Source organism: Aquarana catesbeiana, linkage group LG11 (assembly GCF_042186555.1).
Source record: "Aquarana catesbeiana isolate 2022-GZ linkage group LG11, ASM4218655v1, whole genome shotgun sequence".
Lineage (NCBI taxonomy): Eukaryota > Metazoa > Chordata > Amphibia > Anura > Ranidae > Aquarana > Aquarana catesbeiana.
The window spans coordinates 81,775,981-81,795,483 of NC_133334.1; the positions used below are offsets into that span (position 1 = coordinate 81,775,981).

A 19,503-nucleotide genomic window follows, 5' to 3' on the forward strand; every position below is an offset into this window, starting at 1 on the left:
AAGGCAACTCCACTTTGCGCTGCAAGTGCACTTGGAAGTGCAGTCTCTCTAAATCTAAGGGGTAGATCTGAAATGAGTGGAAGCTCTGCTGATTTTATCATCCAATCATGTGCAAGCTAAAATGCTGTTTTTTATTTTCCTTGCACGTCCCCCTTGGATCTACAGCGAATTTACTTCCGAGTGCACTTGCAGTGCAAAGTGGATTTTCCTTTAGTAAATAACCCCCATTGTGTTCTTCCCACCGGCAGAACACTATAGCGCTGTGGGAGAGATTCACCATCATCAATAGTATGTAAACTCTTGGAGGGGATGATAAGGGACTATATACAAGATTTTAGTAATAAGAATGATATCATTAGCAGTAATCAGCATGGATTCATGAAGAATCGTTCTTGCCAAACCAATCTATTAACCTTCTATGAGGAGGTGAGTTGCCATCTAGATAAAGGAAGGCCTGTAGACGTGGTGTATCTGGATTTTGCAAAAGCATTTGACACAGTTCCCCATAAACGTTTACTGTACAAAATAAGGTCCGTTGGCATGGACCATAGGGTGAGTACATGGATTGAAAACTGGCTACAAGGGCGAGTTCAGAGGGTGGTGATAAATGGGGAGTACTCAGAATGGTCAGGGGTGGGTAGTGGGGTTCCCCAGGGTTCTGTGCTGGGACCAATCCTATTTAATTTTTTTATAAATGACCTGGAGGATGGGATAAACAGTTAAATCTCTGTATTTGCAGACGATACTAAGCTAAGCAGGGCAATAACTTCTCCGCAGGATGTGGAAACCTTGCAAAAAGACCTGAACAAATTAATGGGGTGGGCGACCACATGGCAAATGAGGTTCAATGTAGAAAAATGTAAAATAATGCATTTGGGTGGCAAAAATATGAATGCAATCTATACACTGGGGGGAGAACCTCTGGGGGAATCTAGGATGGAAAAGGACCTTGGTGTCCTAGTAGATGATAGGCTCAGCAATGGCATGCAATGCCAAGCTGCTGCTAATAAAGCAAACAGAATATTGGCATGTATTAAAAGGGGGATCAACTCCAGAGATAAAACGATAATTCTCCCGCTCTACAAGACTCTGGTCCGGCCGCACCTAGAGTATGCTGTCCAGTTCTGGGCACCAGTCCTCAGGAAGGATGTACTAGAAATGGAGCGAGTACAAAGAAGGGCAACAAAGCTAATAAAGGGTCTGGAGGATCTTAGTTATTAAGGGAAAGGTTGCAAGCACTGAACTTATTCTCTCTGGAGAAAAGACGCTTGAGAGGGGATATGATTTCAATTTACAAATACTGTACTGGTGACCCCACAATAGGGATAAAACTTTTTCGCAGAAGAGAGTTTAATAAGACTCGTGGCCACTCATTACAATTAGAAGAAAAGAGGTTTAACCTTAAACTACGTAGAGGGTTCTTTACTGTAAGAGCGGCAAGGATGTGGAATTCCCTTCCACAGGCGGTGGTCTCAGCGGGGAGCATTGATAGCTTCAAGAAACTATTAGATAATCACCTGAATGACCGCAACATACAGGGATATACAATGTAATACTGACACATAATCACACACATAGGTTGGACTTGATGGACTTGTGTCTTTTTTCAACCTCACCTACTATGTAACTATGTAACACTAACTGTGTTGATGGAAGAATTGAGTAACCTCTGGTTGCAGGAAAGAAAATCCCACCATCTTTAGCATTCTTAACTCATATATGTTGGTTACTAAAGGAATGTAATTAGATCACAGATATACAATGCATGTCTCTTTGTTGATGTTGACATAACAGTTGATTGACTCCTTCAGTAACCTCAAATTGGTCTCACGCAGGTCGCCCACAGTTTGTTCCATGTGGTGTCCACCATCCTGGGATTCTTACCCACCGCAGCACAGGGTACCAATCAAACTTCCGACCGGCTGTATACTATTCACCCAATATGGACCGGAAAGATAATCCAGCTATGGGGTAAGCTTTCAGTAAAATGTTCTTTAGCCACAATGAGACAGCCGTATTTCCAGCTAAAGCAATATTTATGAGAATATATACTGTATGTATGTGAGAACAAGATTAGATCTATGGCAAACAGTATCAGGCAGCAGCAAAACACACCAGGTGAAAACTGTTTACTGTGGTAAAAGGCACCAGTGAGGGGGACCTAAATACCTTCCCAGCACACAGCATTAGGTGGAAACTGATTATTGGGATCAGCTGGCTGCTGGGAGACACCTGCTAGTGAATACTGGAACTACAACCCTCTTCACAGGGAACCACAGTTCCACCAGCAGGTGATCCAAGTCCTGACAAGAGCCCACAAGGGTAGAAGCAGCACAAGGAGCCATTCATGTTTGTTGCAGTGCACATAGCATGGTGATAGGTAGAGAGAGCAGAGAACCATGAGATGAGCATAAACATCTGCTGCTGCTGCTTACCTGCTTCTCCTTTCACTGTCTAGTCATAGGGTGCAGGTGGGGAGGAGATCTATTATTGATAGTAAATCTGCAACAGAAAATTATCAAAATTTGTTCCCCTCCCTTCCCCTCTTCCCTATTTTTTTTATAACAATCTAAATTTAAAGAATATGTAAACCCAACATTTCATAGTCCTGATATGTGCCTGCTGTACTATGTACTTGTATGAATAAGTATCCTGTTCTCTTTGTATTGCTGCCTTTGTGTGAATTTCCTGGTGTTCCTGTCAGCCCCTCTGCTTTCCTATTAAAAACTGACCACACTAAGCATGAGAACCCCCCCCCCACACACACACACACACACACACACCTTATCAATGGGAAGTTCAACGTGCTGCTGTTTCTCCTTCCTCACCTCACCTGCTGCTGAGAACAGAGGGAACATGATCACTTTTTTATATCTATACACATATTTTCACATTTTTGCCTTTTATTTCTATTTTAAGATGGGTTGTTTTACAAGGTGAAGATTTGTATACACTTTAAGTTACAAACTCCAGTGACGCACAAGGGGTCTCTAGTTCTGCCCCGTGTCATGATATCCCTAATGAGATGCAAACGTTTCCCTTACTATTCTTTTCAGTCCCTGTACTTTCTTTTGACATCACTGATCTTTAACCAATTATTGTAAATGATGGAACCATTACATCATTCACAACATTTGGTTTAATACAGATAGTGTTATAGCAGGAATGTCCCTGGGAAGTTCAGGAAGACAGCTCTGCAGTGTAGTGAGGTCAGGGTTCTGTGCAGGCCAGTCAAGTTCCTCCACCCCAAACTCGCTTATTCATGTCTTTATGGACCTTGCTTTGTGTACTGGTGCACAGTCATGTTGGAACAGAAAGAGGCCATCCCCAAACAGTTCCCACAAAGTTGGGAGCATAAAATTGTTGAAAATGTCTTGGTATGCCAACGCCTTAGGAGTTCACTTCACTGGAACTAAGGAGCCAAGCCCAACACCTGAAAAACAACCCCACACCATAATCCCCCCTCCACCAAATGAATTTGACCAGTGCACAAATCAAGGTCCATAAAGACATGGATGAGCGAGTTTAGGGTGGAGGAACTTGACTGACCTCAACCCTCAACACCTTTGGGATGAATTAGAGCAGAGACTGCAAGCCAGGCCTTCTCGTCCACTTCAGTACCTGACCTCACAAATGTGCTTCTGGAAGAATGGTCAAACATTCCCATAGACACACTCCTAAACCTCGTGGACAGCCTTCCCAAAGAAGTTGAAGCTGTTATAGCTGCAAAGGGTGGGCCAACTCAACATTGAAGCCTACGGACTAAGATGCCATTAAAGTTCATGTGCATTTAAAGGCAGGCGTCGCAATACTTTTGGCAATATAGTGTACATTTTGTTGGATCAAACTGGGCACCTTGCTAAACATGCTAAACGTTTCTTTTCATTTCTTTCTTAGGTTAATGCTGAGGAACAATTACACATCAATCACCAACAGAGATTTTGTCCCTCACCAAAATGTGACAGGAACAGAGCCATTGCCCCACACACTATCCTCTCCACAAAGTGGATTCATCAGGAGCAGTGAAGTCACCATACCTAAATCCAGAGCTGTGAGTACTGGCTATATGTAATGACATTTTACAATCTAATTCAATGCACCAAGGACCAACAAGAAGTGTGAAAATGTGAATAAAAAATATATAACCCTTGCTGCTACTGCGAAATTTGTGTAAACACAAATCCTACAAAACATATATAAATGTGAATAGCGCTAGGTTTTAAAATCAATCACAAAGGGGTTGCTTTATTAAAAAGGCAAGTAGACTGTGCACTTTGCAAAGTGCAGTTACTCCAGAGCTTAGTAAATGAGCAGAAGCTCTGCTGACTTCCATCATCCAATCATGTGCAGGCAAACATGCCTTTTTTGTCGATTTTCCTTGCATGTGATTGGGTATTCTTTGCAAAGTGAAGCTTTACCTCATTTACTAAGCTCTGGAGCAACTGCACTTGTAGTCTTTTTGCCTTTAGTAAATCAACGCCTAAATGTCATAAATACAAACTATAGTGCAAAAATTCTACAGTAAATGCAAATCTACCAAGCTATATACTCTATAGCCCTTAGCCCACAATCAGTTTCCAACAATAGTGTCAAAATATAGTAGACAGATAAGCGTGCTCCACACATTCCATGCACCTCCAGTGCCACAATGTACTCTCTCAGTGACTGTGCACCTCTCTCCATGCCAACTGAGATTAACTGGATAATATGACCCAAATAATAAGTGAGTCATACAGTGCACTTTGGTATATCAGGACCTCCACCTCCCACGCCACTACGAATCTCCCTACTACCACTGGACTCTCAAATGTGTATGCTCATTGGAAGAATAAAAAAGACCGCAAAGCAACATCATAGCGCAACCCATTTTTCGAAATTTCCCAGTAAACATGCATGTATCACTTTTATTATTCCACTCACATGTAACAGTGACTCAGCCCGGTGCCTACTAAGCTTCAACAATGGTTCCTGAAGCTTCAGCAGCTTCCTGAAGATACCAATGCCTGGGGAAACGCGGTGGGGTGGGGTTTACGAGACACCTATGTTGCTTCTGACCGGTGAAATGCAAGCCACTCCCAGGTTTCCGGGGTAGTGGCAGATGGCGAGTACATCATTGCTGGAGGAAATCTCCCTAAAGGGACATCCACAGAAAATAAAACATGACAGGCATCTTAACCATCTTACATACACTTTAAGTAAACCATTCAAAAGAACAATATGGGGCCTGCCATTTCTACTTGCTTCTAAAAAAACTATTTATCAAGTTTTTATGCTGACTTTCTGACAACAGTATTTGCTAACCTGCAACAAGTAAGTAGATCAGGAAAGTTGAATCAAATTCGGTGGTCCTGGCCTTAATGCTTTCTCTGGGTCAGGGACTTGTTGGGGAATTTTGAGCAAGGCTTCAGTAAGGCTACAGGCCTGATGGTCAGGGTCTTGTCCCCTTCAGTGCTCTTAACCTCATAGAGAGTTAATACACAAGAACGTGTACAGTTTATAGTTTGTTATGTTGGAACTCTGGGTTATAATGCTCTAATGCCTCGTTTCCGCTGAGCGGATCGGTTTGGTACGGTACACTATTTTGGGTGTTTCCATTATGAAAGCGGCCCGTACAACCGAACCGTACCGCTCCATTCAGGGTCCTGCTTCAGATGTGGGGCCATAGAAAATGGAACGGTTCGGTTAGGGCGAAGCTACGATACATTCCACTGATTGGCTGACAGAAAACCCTCTGCTGTGCTATGCTGAGGCATTTTTTCTAAACCCTGTTTGGCCCCTTGTGGTCCCACTTGCAGTGGAAATGCTCACCAGAATAAACCGGACCATTCTAGGCCATTCAAACTGTACCGACCTGAACCGATCCGCTCCGTGGAAACGAGGCATAAGTGAGCTTGTTATGACTAAACTATGAGACTGTCTTCTGGGAAATTCAGCGTTTGGGAGGTCTAGAGCAACCATTCTAGGAGTTCTGTGGATTCCTATCTTCCTCTAGACTGCTAGGGAATTCTCAAGCTGTGTATAATGACCTCTTATCTGATGGTGCCTGCATAGTTTTGGAGCCAACTCCACTTGATAGAGCCAGCAACATGACACCAATGATCTTTTTAGTGATCGTTAAAAAAAATATGTCAACCCAACATTTCATATCCCTGACATGTTTCTGCTGTACCATGTACTTGTATTAAAAAGTATCCTGCTCTCTTTGTATTTCTTCCTTTGTGTGAAATCCCTGGTGTTCCTGCCAGTCCCTCTGGTTTCCTATTAAAAACTGACCACAGCAGGTATGGCAGCACACAGTGGTCAGTTCTCTTGCTGTGCTGAGAACTCAGCCCGCTCTGCTCCAATGATCAGACTTGTCCTGACACCCCCCTCCCTGCTACATCCGCACTCGTCTCCAGCTCCCCTTGTCTCAGCAGTCGGTAGCAGAGAGGAAGACAGAACTCCTCCTACAGATCCTACGCTTCTCTGTGAAGCTGCAGCACCCTCTCCTCTCCACTTTCCCTGGTCTCAGCATTCAGCAGACTCCAGCCTCCCTCTGGTCCTGCTCCAGACCCTGCACTTTCTGCTTTCAAACACCGCCCCCCAGTTCCTCCCCAGCAGCAGTACATGGTAAGGGGGGTCCACTGAGATGTAAGGAAGGGTGAGGGACTCTTGAATTCTGATGGTGGTTGCTCCGGACATATAGTCTTACAGATGCAACCAGTCTTTTGAGGGCAACCATAATGCTGATGCGGCCTGCAATAAAATCAAATTCGACACACTGTTCTAGAGGGTAACTTAGGTGGGTTTGGCTGGTATTAATGACGGGTATGTCATATGCTAATCAGCTTCTTTGTATAGTTGAGCAAATTGGTATAAATACTGTATATCCTCGAACTGTAAACAATCTAGCACTTTCCTTTTGCTGTTAAAGTGTACAATATATTCATTTAATAAGTTTGGATTATATTTTCACCATATAGGATATTGGTCTGGGTTCTTTTACAACAACTCAAAACACTGAAGCAAGAGGGTCAGCATGACAGCCAATCAACTAATCTTTGCACAGTAAGAAGTCAGGAATGGCATCCTCTGTTTATCTCAGGAAAGAATTCCTGTGTCTCTGTCCATACTCTATGGAGGAGCAGCATTTTCAGCCTAGGCTGCTTTCCTGATTTGGACTACAAACACCTCCTCCTCTCATCGCTGCCATAACATAGGGGAAGGTGTTCTGTAGCTCCAGGCAAATTTAAACACATCAGTTAATGTAGTTTTGTCTTCATCAAACAATTATTAAAGCCTTTTTTGCCATTCCTTTTGCTATCCCATTTATTAGTACCTGTGCTTAGAGCCTGTTGTGGTTTTTATGTTTTGAACTTGATACAGGTTTTTAAAGGGAAAATGACACTTTGACAAATCATGTACATGTACTAAAAGAATGGTGGGTCTGCCCTCGCTCACCTCTCCTACTGAAAATACATGTTGCCTGTCCATAATGCTGCTCCAATGGCTTCAATACTCTGCAAGTCACTGGCCTGTAACAAGACTGCAGATCAGGCTTTCTAACTTTGTGTTCTGTTCTGGGTCGAGGACATGGTAAGCCAGGGACAGCCAAGCAAGCAGCATCTTCAAGAAAGTGGTCAGCAATATTAATGTGCAGATTTTTTCAGTGCCGCCTTTCTTTAATCTGTTTTGCCAGGATGATCTCATGAGTTTTACCCGGATTTTGACAGGTGAAGACTGTGCACTTTAACACACGGGATCACAGTTCTGGAGTTATTGCTGGCATCCCACCACAACATCGACCTCTGCTGCTTATGCCTCATGGAAAAGGATCCCCTGAGGTTGAAAATCTCCGACATGTGAGTTGTAGAGAAATTAAAGATTAATATTATATAATTACTGCTAGAAATAGACAATTCGGCTCAACATCTGTAACAATAAACTCGGAACATTTTTGTGTTATTTTTGTAATTTGTAGGGAGTTTAATAGTAATAATGTGTTATTGATGCAAATAATTAGAATGGCTAAAAATTTGCATTATGATGACAATTTTTAGGGGGTCCCAAGGATCTGTAATAATTGCAGTCTGCATGTTAGGTGGAAGCGTATTGTGTATCTCTAGCCAAATGCTTTTTATTTTTATAGATATGGTTGGGTTAAAAAAAAATTGTGCTATTATTCCTACTAAGTTAGGCTAACCCATCATCTCTGTAGAGTCTGTAGTCATGCCTATGCACTGCAACACTGGCCTTGGTAGAAAATTATTGTAAACACTGCCTAGGCAGTCTTAAAATGTCACTAAACCCACCTCATAAATAAGCTATCAATAAATAGTGTATTACATGCTGTTTATACTCAGTCACTATGAGATTCGTTTTCTGTAATCTGCAAAAACCTGGTGGTTCCTGCTGCTCTTGATTACCCCTTCTGTTCATATCCCAGCTAGGGATTTTGCAGAGCAGTGTTGGTAGCTTTGCACATGCTCAATTTTCAGTGAATTTCTATGCTGAGCATTTCCTCCCTATCACATCTGAGCAGCCCATGGGACTATAGAGTCACACATGTGGACATTATACACAGTGGTAAATGACAGCCCACTCCCTTCTCCCCCCTCCATGCCCACTAACCAGCTAAACACAATAGGGGTGGGATATTACATAGATTGTAACATCTGTAAGATTAGCAAACCTATGAGATGAGCAGGCTTGCCGCTGCTTTTAAAATTCAACATCTAACCAGTCAGACAGAGTTCTAACTACTGTATTTCACTATATAAACTCACTTTACTATTAAAAAAATAAGTGTAAAATGCAAACTCCGGTGGGTGTAACAAGATGTCCGCTTTCCCCCTTCTCAGTGTATCCTTACTATGGAGGAGTGCAGGGTGTAGCAAGATGGTGGCGACGAAACGTCACTTTCGTTACACATTCTGATGGCTCGCCTAATCTGACGAAACAGGAAATATGCAAAAATCTCCCCGGTGTGGACACAGACAACAAAGAAAACCACCCAAAGGTTCTAACCCTTCTAAACAAAACTTTAAAAAGTTTTGTCTGGAGTTGCTCTTTGACCGCATAGGAAGTGAAGGAGGGTCTAACTAATGGGGGGGACATAGAATAGCAAAATCTGAAGGCAGATCTAAGCTTCCTCTAGTTGCCTAAAACTAAATACTAACAGAAGTGATGGAAATTAAGACCGCTTATAAGGTTGTTTCCTTGACTGTATTGTACAAAATAGAATAGTGTTCAGCTTCTCTCTGCCTCTAACAATGTGAATTTTCCTATTTGCCATAGGGTCCATCTTTTATGTCCACAGAATACAAAACCAAATTCAATGTACAATCACCTCATCATACAGGTGAGTCACTAAATGAAATGTGGGGGTTCTTCCATCCATTGACTTTTCACATATCTATGGATACTGGCAGGGTCAATCATCAGCTCGCTTTGCACATTATTTTGAGACTTAAGCGAAGAGACTTGCTGTCATCCTAAGTTTCCAAGTCTACCCAGCAGCCACAGCCATTGCAAAGCTTTTAAATCACACTAGGTAACTGCAATTACGTGATTGACAAATTATGTCATGTTAATATATGAACCATAAGGTGTATATTCATGAGGTTCCAAATGCAGACTGCACCCAAATAGGTCTGCATGCATACATAATACAGGTGACATTTAGGTTATCCTATTATGAAAACAGCACAGGGACCGCCATTGCTGGCCTCCTTTTGATAATGTTTGTTGCTTGGTGTCAACTTTATCAGTCAAAAATCCAGTCACAAAAGTGTCAAAATTCCTTATCTTTATACTTGTTCCAGGTCACTGTATACAGAGTGAAAGAATGAGAGTGCCAGGCCATTGGGGTCAGTCCAAATGTATTCTTTATTAGTCACAATCAGGGCTTTTTTTCAGCAGATATGCAGGAGAACGCAGTTCCGGCGCCTCTAGCATTGAATGTATGTAATGGCAAGGGGTGCTGGAGGTTCTACTGATTCTAGCTGCTGAGGGATCTATTGTTGCTGGAAGGGGTCTATAGTTGGGAGGGTCTGTTGTTGCTGGTGGAGGAATCTATTGTTGCTGGGGATGATCTACCATTGAGGGAGGTGTCTATTGTTCCTGAGGCGGGGGGTCTACTGTTAAATGAGGGGTCTATTGTTGCTGGGGGGATCTACTGTTGAGTGAGGGGTCTATTGTTGCTGGCTGCTGAAGGGTCTATTGATGTTGGCTGCTAGGCGATATACTTTTGCTGGAGGGGATCTATTGTTGGGTCTGTTACTGCTGAAGGTGTCTATCTTACTGTTTTTCTTGTTATAATTAACAAATTCCATACAGATAATTTAGCACAAAAAAAAATTATACTTGGTTCTGTATTCTCTAAAAGCGGCGGTACTGGAAGGTGGCTAGGGGGTGATACCAAGCGACATGCTCAAAGGTGGGTAGGGGGCAGAGACAAGGGGTGACTCGGAAGGGGGGACCACCCACACATATCCTCTGAGAAAAAAAGCCCTGGTCACAATACAGTATTCTGGCATGAGTTGACAGCCAACATAATTTGGGGGGTATGCTCAGATCCCACTTCATCAGGGTTTAATTACATTGTGTAAGAGGCATCTGTATGGAAGATTGATCCTTAGTTTTAATTCCTTTTAACTGTAGTTTAAAGCTTTTACAGTTAAGTTGGCTAGTAGCCTGACAGCTTAACAGAGTGAGCTTCTATGTTCTGTAAGCTCCATATAGACCATTTTTTTGTGACAAACGATATGTCTGGACAGCTTGGTGCGTCTACCCTTTGTTCGCTCCATATAAGCTGATTTAACCAGGGACCCTGACAGGGCTCCACTGGGCAAGAGAAAGCTACTACTGTATTTGAAACTTCCACTAATCTTGGAGTCCAGTGTTCTACCACCCTGTCAGTCAAGGAAGGCATCCAGAGCATCAGCATGACATCCAGGCCAGTGCCGAATGTATAAGAGGGCAAAAGGGAAAATTGTCCTGGGGCCCCAGCCAGAAGGGGGCTCCCATCTATATAAAAACTTAAGAATTGAAAAACATTTTTATTTTATTCAAATGTATCTTAAGGCGCAGTATTTTGCCTGCAAACATATGTAAAAATTTTTTACGCTAGCATATTGTATTAGTTTTAAATTAATTTTGGCAGCTCAAGCGAGCTACTCATGAAGCTCTTATGCACTTTAAGAAGGTGGCCTGTGGTTGTGCATGACCTCATAATGTCACACATTTTTTAAATGAGAATGCTATTGTTTACTGAAAACTAAAAATTAAATAGCAGTAAAGCTATGTAACTTGTAATTTGCCTACATAAACATCTGCTTGGCATATATTTACATGTGTACATACATTTAATAACGAAATAAACAGACTTTCATGTGTACATTTGATGATTTGGCACAGATTTGTATAAGGGGGCCACTGAACCTGAAGTGCCTCGGACTCATAGGATATGGGTTGTATATTTGCCAGGCCCGGTCACATATCAAGGCAGTATATTTTGTAGTAACAAGAGCAAAAAAGTGAACACTGTATCATGATTCTGTTACCACCCACATTCCTGTTATTTCTAGGCACCTTTCAAAATTCTGTTATCGGAGCAATGGAAAATTCAGGATTCACTGAGGGGTCAGCCATGGAACCCATTACCCATGATCCACATTCACAGCACCGTGTGCCGGTATAATTGATAATGCAAGCGTTCTATTTACTGCCCTGGATATTAAAAGATAACAATTTAAAGGCAACCCCTTTTTAAAACCCTTTTTTAATCAGAAACCTTTGAGGTACTTACAGAAAGCAAAGTTACTGCACAGTATTTCAGTTTTTTATCCAGTCATAGCTGTACAGTATGAGTCCCTTTTGTTTGTCTGGTGATAAGTGAACCCCTTCTTGTGATAGGGGAGAAATTCCAAAACACACCCAGTACAGGCTCATTACACCAGTAGTTGGTGTACCCCTGGTGGTTTATGCTCAACATACCTCAGCCACTCCGTGCCCCCGTAAGCTCTATCCGCCTCCCCTATCAAATCCTAGTAACAAAAGAGTGCCGAACAGTATTCGGGGTTCTTTTTCCCCACTCACCCTTGCACTGATGGTAAAACTCCTGCAGCCAGTTGGCAAATGTCGTCGGGATCAACCGGTATCCCCTCTTCTCTCCGTCCTCCTTTGAATGATCCGGTTTAACCCTATCCAGGTTAAATTTTTGCTAACTGCAGCAGGGAAAAAATCTCCGCATACTCACCCTACCACAACTTTTCTCATACTTCAGGCTACAAGTGTGCACCCAATGGCCCCTCATAGTAAACATAGACCTCGCATTTTGCAGAACCAGCTAGTCTGATGACTTCCTGTCTGCCCGCAGCTTTCCCGCCACCACCACCTTGGTCGTCCCCTGCGTAACCCCACCTGTGTTACCTGTGACGGGCATGTTGTCAAGGCCGGAACTACCGGAGCTACCGCACCCCCCAGCAAAATGGCTTGGCCGACTACTCTTGCTGGTGGGACCCAGGCTGACACCGGCCCAGCGGGGGCTCTATCCGCATGCCCCAACTTTTTGCATCAATTCCTATGTCCCATCAAGAAAACCCAGTAACCCCGCAGCCCCCCCAGCTGCCTCAGCCACTGCCGTCCTTCCCGCCGGACCCATCTGTCCTGCCCTCTTGCCCTATGCTAACAGACAATCCCTCATGATATAAGTGTAAAGGTGACTTACTGGGCTGCACAGGAGTTGCCCCATCAGCCGACCATCTGCTTTCCAACGACGTTGCACTGCACTGCTGGAGGGGGGAGCAGCCTCTTCTTCCGACTCCCAGTTCTCCTGCCGACCTCTGTCCAGACCCCTCTTCCTCTTCTGATGAGAGCCCACCAGGCATAACAGCACCAGCTGCCGATGGTTCCGCTGACCTCCGAACCCCCCCGCATTGCGTACCCGCTCACCGGCTTCTGGACGGCCTTACCAGGACCAGTGTGTGGGGCCTCAGTCCTGCTGGCCTCCGCTTGCCTGGAAGTCCTCCCCGGCTGTCCCCCACTGCTCCTCCTAAGGTCCCTTGGCGGTGCATAAGAAAGCCCGGGAACCCCTTTTGCTTTGTTCCTCAATGGTAGGCCTCAGGCCGACTGACGTAGCGCTAGGGGCGGGGCCCGTGCCCTCCTGTTTCCACCGCCTAGTAGGCCGCAATGCCGCCCCGGAGCCCCCAGACTGTCCTCCTGGTGACCTCCTGTGCTGGAGGGGAGACCGCACAGGACTCCCCCCATCCCGCGCTGCTGCCCACTAGGCCGGGGGTCCCGTCGGGAGTCCCTGACAGGGTACCCCCCGACTGACGCTGTGGCCTAGAGTGACGCCCGATTGCCCTACCTCCCCCCTGTAATGTCACCTGCTGCTGTTCGTGTTAGAATAAGCCCCAAAGTGTCCTGCATCCACCAGGAGACCCTGAAACGCTGCTTCCTCCCTGAGCTGGGCCAAGAGCTGCTCCACCTCTGACATGCTTCTGCTGAACTTTTCCCAAAACTGTGATGACTCATAGGGAGGGGCCTCCCTTTTATCTCCTCTCCAACCCCTCCCCCCCAGCACCAACCTGATACACTCCCTCTCCTGATACTATTACCCTGTTTCCCCAGTCATGTAAGCCCTCCGCCTATGTCATTTCATTTGCTTTGCTCCGGGCTTTTCTTTACACCAGTAGTTGGTGTACCCCTGGTGGTTTGTCTGTCTGGTTAAAGGTACACTACAATTAAAACTGTAAATTGAATATTGAGATTTACAAAGAGTATCACCCCCCCCCCCCCATAGGTATTTGGGCACTACCCCACAACCTTTTATCAGTAATCTGATGATCCTGGTATGCACCTTTATGAGGTGCTGGAATCATCTACTGTAATGGAGAGGTTTGGGGTTATAAAAAAGAAAAAACAGACATACACACTGCAGCTGTCCCACATCAGCTTGAGAACTGAGCGATCACATGGCTGCTGATCGCTCAGTTCTCAGTCTTCTCTGAGCGGAGAGCAGTGACTGTCAGTCACTGGGTCTCTTCTCTGCCCTTCCAGTGCTCACTGGAGCGGAGAGGGGCGGCCACCGCTGGCTCTAGCTTTAAGCCACATGCCGAGAGCTGGAGCCAGCTGTTAATTAGGCAGCGTGGATAGATCCTCACAATATGGTTCGGATCCTTCCTGAGCCTGGAGCGGCTCAGTAACATCAGCTGCCAGTGGGCTTTAGCCAACTGTCGACTGATTCTGGGTCACAGGAGTGCAAAAGTAAGTGCACTCCTGTGACGCAAAAGAGAAGAAGGTCCAAAAAATCTTTGACCATATTTCTCTTTTAAAGAACATCTGTTTTAAAAAAAAATGTTGCTAATGTGGATTTCATTGTGTGCATTGCATAATGTGAAAACGTTTCACTTTTTAAAAATATCTTATTTTTTATTTGACCTCTGGGTGAGTTCCTTTAGCTGTAGCGGCTAGGGTGGTGAGCAGTGAGAGTCACTCACTTGTAATGAAATTTATTCTTTCTCCTCCTCTTATGCGCTGATTTGAAGGGTTGCCAGCCGTGGCAGCTGGTGGTGGGGGGGCAGCAAACAATGACCCGCAACCCTAACCCCCCCCCCCGGTCGGTGGGTCGGTTCCGCACCTACCCCATGTAGGTCGCAGGCAGCGCATCTTCCGAGCGCCGGCTTCCCCTGCGTCTCCTCCTCCTCAGCATCATGACGGCTTCCGCCGTGCGTCATCTCCCTCATCCTAGGCGGCCAATAGGATTGCTTCTCCTCTCGGCCAATTGGGTGATGGATCTCAGGACCCGCTTCCTGAGAATCAGGAAGATAATAGCAAATATTAATTTGCTGTTGGCACACAAATGGGTGGGCTCAGGGCGCAGTGCTCTGTGCCCCGATCCCACCCATTTTTTAAGCCAATTAGAGCCTCAGGCTCTAATTATGTGCTTCTAAAAAAAAAAACCCCATTGGAATCCATGCGTCTGGCGCCCTGCATGTAGATTAGGGACCAGGCGCATGGTTTAGGGGGGCAGGGCCCCTAAATCCGTATGGATGGGCCGCCACTGGTTGCCAGCCTGAAGTAGCACCCCAGGATCACGCACATTGGGGTGACAATGCCACTGTCGCATTGCAAGGTAGTGGGTGAGGGCCCATTCACACTGTACTGCTGCAATGCACTAAAATGCAGATGCACATGATCCTGATGTTTTAAAACATGTGGTGTTCATATCACTGGGTTGCTTTGCTGTATATTTTTATTCCCGTTGTTGGTGTGATAGCACGTTATAACGCTCATTAAAAATCACAAATTAAAAGGAAGCTGAATTGCCAATGCATAGGTGTGAATGAGCCGGTGTTTTCACCCTGAAAAAGAAAGTATCAGGCTTGAAAATTTAAATACATAATAAAAAAAGAGCTACAGAAAAAATAACATTCATTCAGCTGCTAGGCTTACAGTGAACATAAGCTGCAATATATTTAAATCTAATCTATTTATTAATATATTTTATGTGCATTTGTGATAAAGCTAGTGCTGTCAGCTTCACATTTGTTTTTTGCAGAAGGGGTATCACCGACTAATGGGACTCAGTATCACCAAGACCGATTTTCTGCCAAGCTCCTTATTGCAGGTATACTCTTAATTGTGTTTTCGATTTATGTGTTTGTAATCCGGGGGTCCAGAAAAGAGGGAGAGATGAGGGCGCTCTGGTGAGGCTGGGTATCCAGTCCTTAGTAGCAGTGGAGAGATGGCATTGAAGACAGCATTTTGTAGAGAAGAAGCCACTCTGGAGGGTCATAAAGGAAAGAGAAAGGCGCCTCTAAGTGCAGTGGTTAAAAGATTTTTTACAGGCACAATGGAATTAAAAACACTTGCAAGAGAGTAAGAGGTCATAGGCATATAATGATTAGTCCTTATGTGGATCGCTGTAATCCTCGTCTGTCTGGGGGAGAGAGAGAGCCGTCCTGCAGCTGTCAGAGTCCTTGGTGACGTGGATTACCGAGGAGGTGAAGATGCGATGAGGTGTCCCGGGTTCTGGAACCAAGCTGGAACGCATGCGGCCGATGTAACTTCAGGTAAAGTTGGTGGTCGGTAATGCATTTCAGAGCATGCACGGCACCTTCATCAGGCCCCTGCTTTCCTCCGCGGGCATCATGGTGGCTTCCATCGCCTCCCTCCTACTCTGCGGCCAATCGGAATGCTTCTCCTTTCGGCCAATCGGGAAACAGGTCTCAGACCCACTTCCTGATTGGCCGGGAGGAGAATCAGTGTGAAAATAGCAAATATTAATTGGGCTTGGTTCACAGTGCTCAGCGCCCTGAGCCCACCCTATTTGAAGCCTATTAGAGCCTCTGGCTCTAATCACGTGCTTCAAACCCCCCCCATTGGAATTCATGTATCCTGCATGGGGGCCGGATGCATGGATGAGAGGGGCATCTGGCCCGTCCCCTAATGGATGGGCCACCCCTGGTGACCTCCATCATCTGTAAATTGAAGAAGTTTGGAACCACCTGGACTTTTCCTAGAGTAGGCTGCCCGGCCAAATTGAGCGATCGGGGGAGAATGGCCTTAGTCAGGGAGGTGATCAAGAACCCGATGGTCACTCTGACAGAACTCCAGCGTTTCTCTGTGGAGAGAGGAGAAACTTCCAGAAGAACAAGCATCTCTGCAGCACTCCACCAATCAGGCCTGTATGGTAGAATGGCTAAACAGGAGCCACTCCTCAGTAAAAGGCAGACGACAGCCTGCCTGGAGTTTTCCAAAAGGCACCTGAAGGACTCTCAGACCATGAGAAACAAAATTTTCTGGTCTGATGAAACAAAGATTGTACTCTTTGTCCTGAATGGCAAGTGTCATGTCTGGAGGAAACCAGGCACCGCTCATCACCTGGCCAATACCATCCCTACAGTGAAGCATGGTGGTGGCAGTATCATGCTGTGGGGATGTTTTTCAGTGGCAAGAACTGGGAGACTTGTCAGGATTGACAGAAAGATGAATGCAGCAATGTACAGAGACATCCTTGATGAAAACCTGCTCCAGAGTGCTCTGGGCCTCAGACTGCGCCAAAGGTTCACCTTCCAACAGGACAACAACCCTAAGCACACAGCCAAGATAATAAAGGAGTGGCTATGGGATAACTCTTTGAATGTCCTTGAGTGGCCCAGCCAGAGCCCAGACTTGAACCTGATTGAACATCTCTGGAGAGATCTGAAAATGGCTGTGCACTGACGCTCCCCATCCAACCTGACAGAGCTTGAGAGGTCCTGCTAAGAAGAATGAGAGAAACTGCCCAAAAATAGTTGTGCCAAGCTAGTAGCATCATACTTAAAAAGACTTGAGGCTGTAATTGGTGCCAAAAGTGCTTCAACAAAGTATTAAGCAAAGGCTGTGAATACTTATATACATGGGTTTTTTTTTTTGTTTTTTATTTTTAATAACTTTGCAAAGATTTCAAACAAACATTTTTCATGTTGTCATTATGGGGTATTGTTTGTAGAATTTTGAGGAAAATAATGAATTTAATCCATTTTGGAATAAGGCAGTAACATAACAAAATGTGGAAAAAGTGAAGCGCTGTGAATACTTTCCGGATGCACGGTAAAATAAAGGTTGCACTTACATCAAAGATGCATACATAACGCCTTAAAAATAATGCGTCGGCTGGCTCACTTACAAAGACCCGTCCTTCCGGGACTCGAGGATTACGGTGACGTCAGCGTGTTGCTCGGCCCTATGCGTTTCGTCATGCGTTGACGTCATCCAGGGGCCCCTGGATGACGTCAACGTAGTAGTATAGCCTCTAGCAATAATAATTGTCTTCTCCCAGCGGGGACGGCACCCCCCCTCCCATCGGGAGAATACAATGGCTCAGTGGGAGGGATTCCTGCATTAACACTGTTCAAATTTCTTTCCTGCAGTCAGTGATTGCAGGAAATAAATTTGCTCCGTGTATGGGCTGCTTTAGCCTTCCCCCCTCACCCACACTAAAACACTATGCGTTCTGGCATTGTTCCCTAGTTTAGTTTTGGCTTGCCAACACCAGACCAGTTGTGCATTGCAGGGCACCCTCACAAGGAAGAGCAAGAAGACATAATTCATATCCCTACCTCCCGAAAAAATGTCTACACATATCAATAGGACAGAGATCAGGTATCCCACGTGATATCAGCATGGGACATCATCAATAATCCCAGACACAGATGGGATCAGGCACAATCCTGCCTTTCCTCCTCTTGCTCCACGCCAGTCACAGAAATGTTGCTAAGATGAATTACCCTGGGTCCCTGACACCTTTATTAAAGCTGGAAGAAATCAGGGACACATTCATTTAACTGGAGACAAAGCCTTGCATACCATAAACCCAGGCTTGGTCCATGAGCAAGATTTTTACCACAGCAGGTTCCAATGTGGAGACCTTGCCACTAAGTGGGGAACTTGAAGTAATAACTGTTCCTTCACTTCCAAGTCCCCGGTCACTTGCCGTTTCCACTCCGGGATTGGTGCTACTACTTCTTGTTACACACTTTTGCTCCTTAACCATAAAGGTTGATTAGAATGTTCATTTGTAGTATCTAACCTCAATGGTTAACTTGGTTACACTTGTTCTGCACATACACTTTTTCTTAACCTGAAGGGCTAAATGTAGTTGTCTCACAGTTCTTCTGAATACGCAATGGGGTTGATTTACGAAAACTAGAGTGCAAAATCTGGTTCAGCTGTACATGGCAGCCAATCAGCTTCTAACGTTGGACAAAAAAACCTGGAAACTGATTGGTTTCTATGCAGAGCTGCACCAGATTTTGCACTCTCCAGTTTTAGTAAATTAACCCCAATGAGTACACTCATTTAGAGATCCACTTGATACACCACATAAAAAATTCAGACCAGGCAACTCTTTTTTACCAGATAACCTCTTTCACACAACTTCACAGTGAATGGCTAAACATCTTTAGACAACATAGATACTTTTCTGCTGTGTAGAACAATTGGCCGTGCTGTTGCAATCTGCTCTATAACCCTTCTTGTGGTGCCACCCATACAAGATTGTATCCAAAGTCCCTTTAGGTTGTAAGTCCATGACGGTGGAACCCTGGATCGGGTCCCTTTGATTGGTAGTTCTAAATTCTGGCTGAATTACACACCTATAACTCTTGGAGCCTCAAGTGACAAGATTTCACATCTGAATCCCCAGCTTTTCCCAGATGTGTTATCCATCATTTGCAGGCCGCCCTCCTGATCCATGCGTCCTAATCTACATGCAGGGTGCCAGACACATGGATTTCAACAGGTTTTCTTTTTGAAGCACATGATTAGAACCCAAGGCTCTAATTGGCCTTAAAAAAGGGTGGTCTCGGGGCGCAGAGCACTGCGCCCTGAGCCCACCCAGTTGTGTGACAATAGCCGCCTTCATGTCTGTCTCCTGTAGGGGGGGGCTTGAGGGATCGCTGATCATCTTTTCCGTCTTCTGCGGGAACAGTGGTGGAATGAATATCTTGCCACTGGAGTCCCTGCAGATTTAAAAAT

General features: G+C 44.9%; 1 protein-coding gene across 1 annotated transcript in view; it reads left to right on the plus strand.

Moving 5' to 3' along the window:
• SAXO4 (stabilizer of axonemal microtubules 4) overlaps positions 1-19,503 on the plus strand; it is a 33,238-nt gene that overhangs the window by 3,499 nt on the left and 10,236 nt on the right. The window contains exons 2-7 of the mRNA XM_073604602.1: positions 1,836-1,971; positions 3,898-4,051; positions 7,713-7,841; positions 9,277-9,340; positions 11,568-11,674; positions 15,542-15,610. Coding sequence (XP_073460703.1) covers positions 1,836-1,971; positions 3,898-4,051; positions 7,713-7,841; positions 9,277-9,340; positions 11,568-11,674; positions 15,542-15,610 — 659 coding nt within the window. The remainder of the gene's footprint in view (positions 1-1,835; positions 1,972-3,897; positions 4,052-7,712; positions 7,842-9,276; positions 9,341-11,567; positions 11,675-15,541; positions 15,611-19,503) is intronic.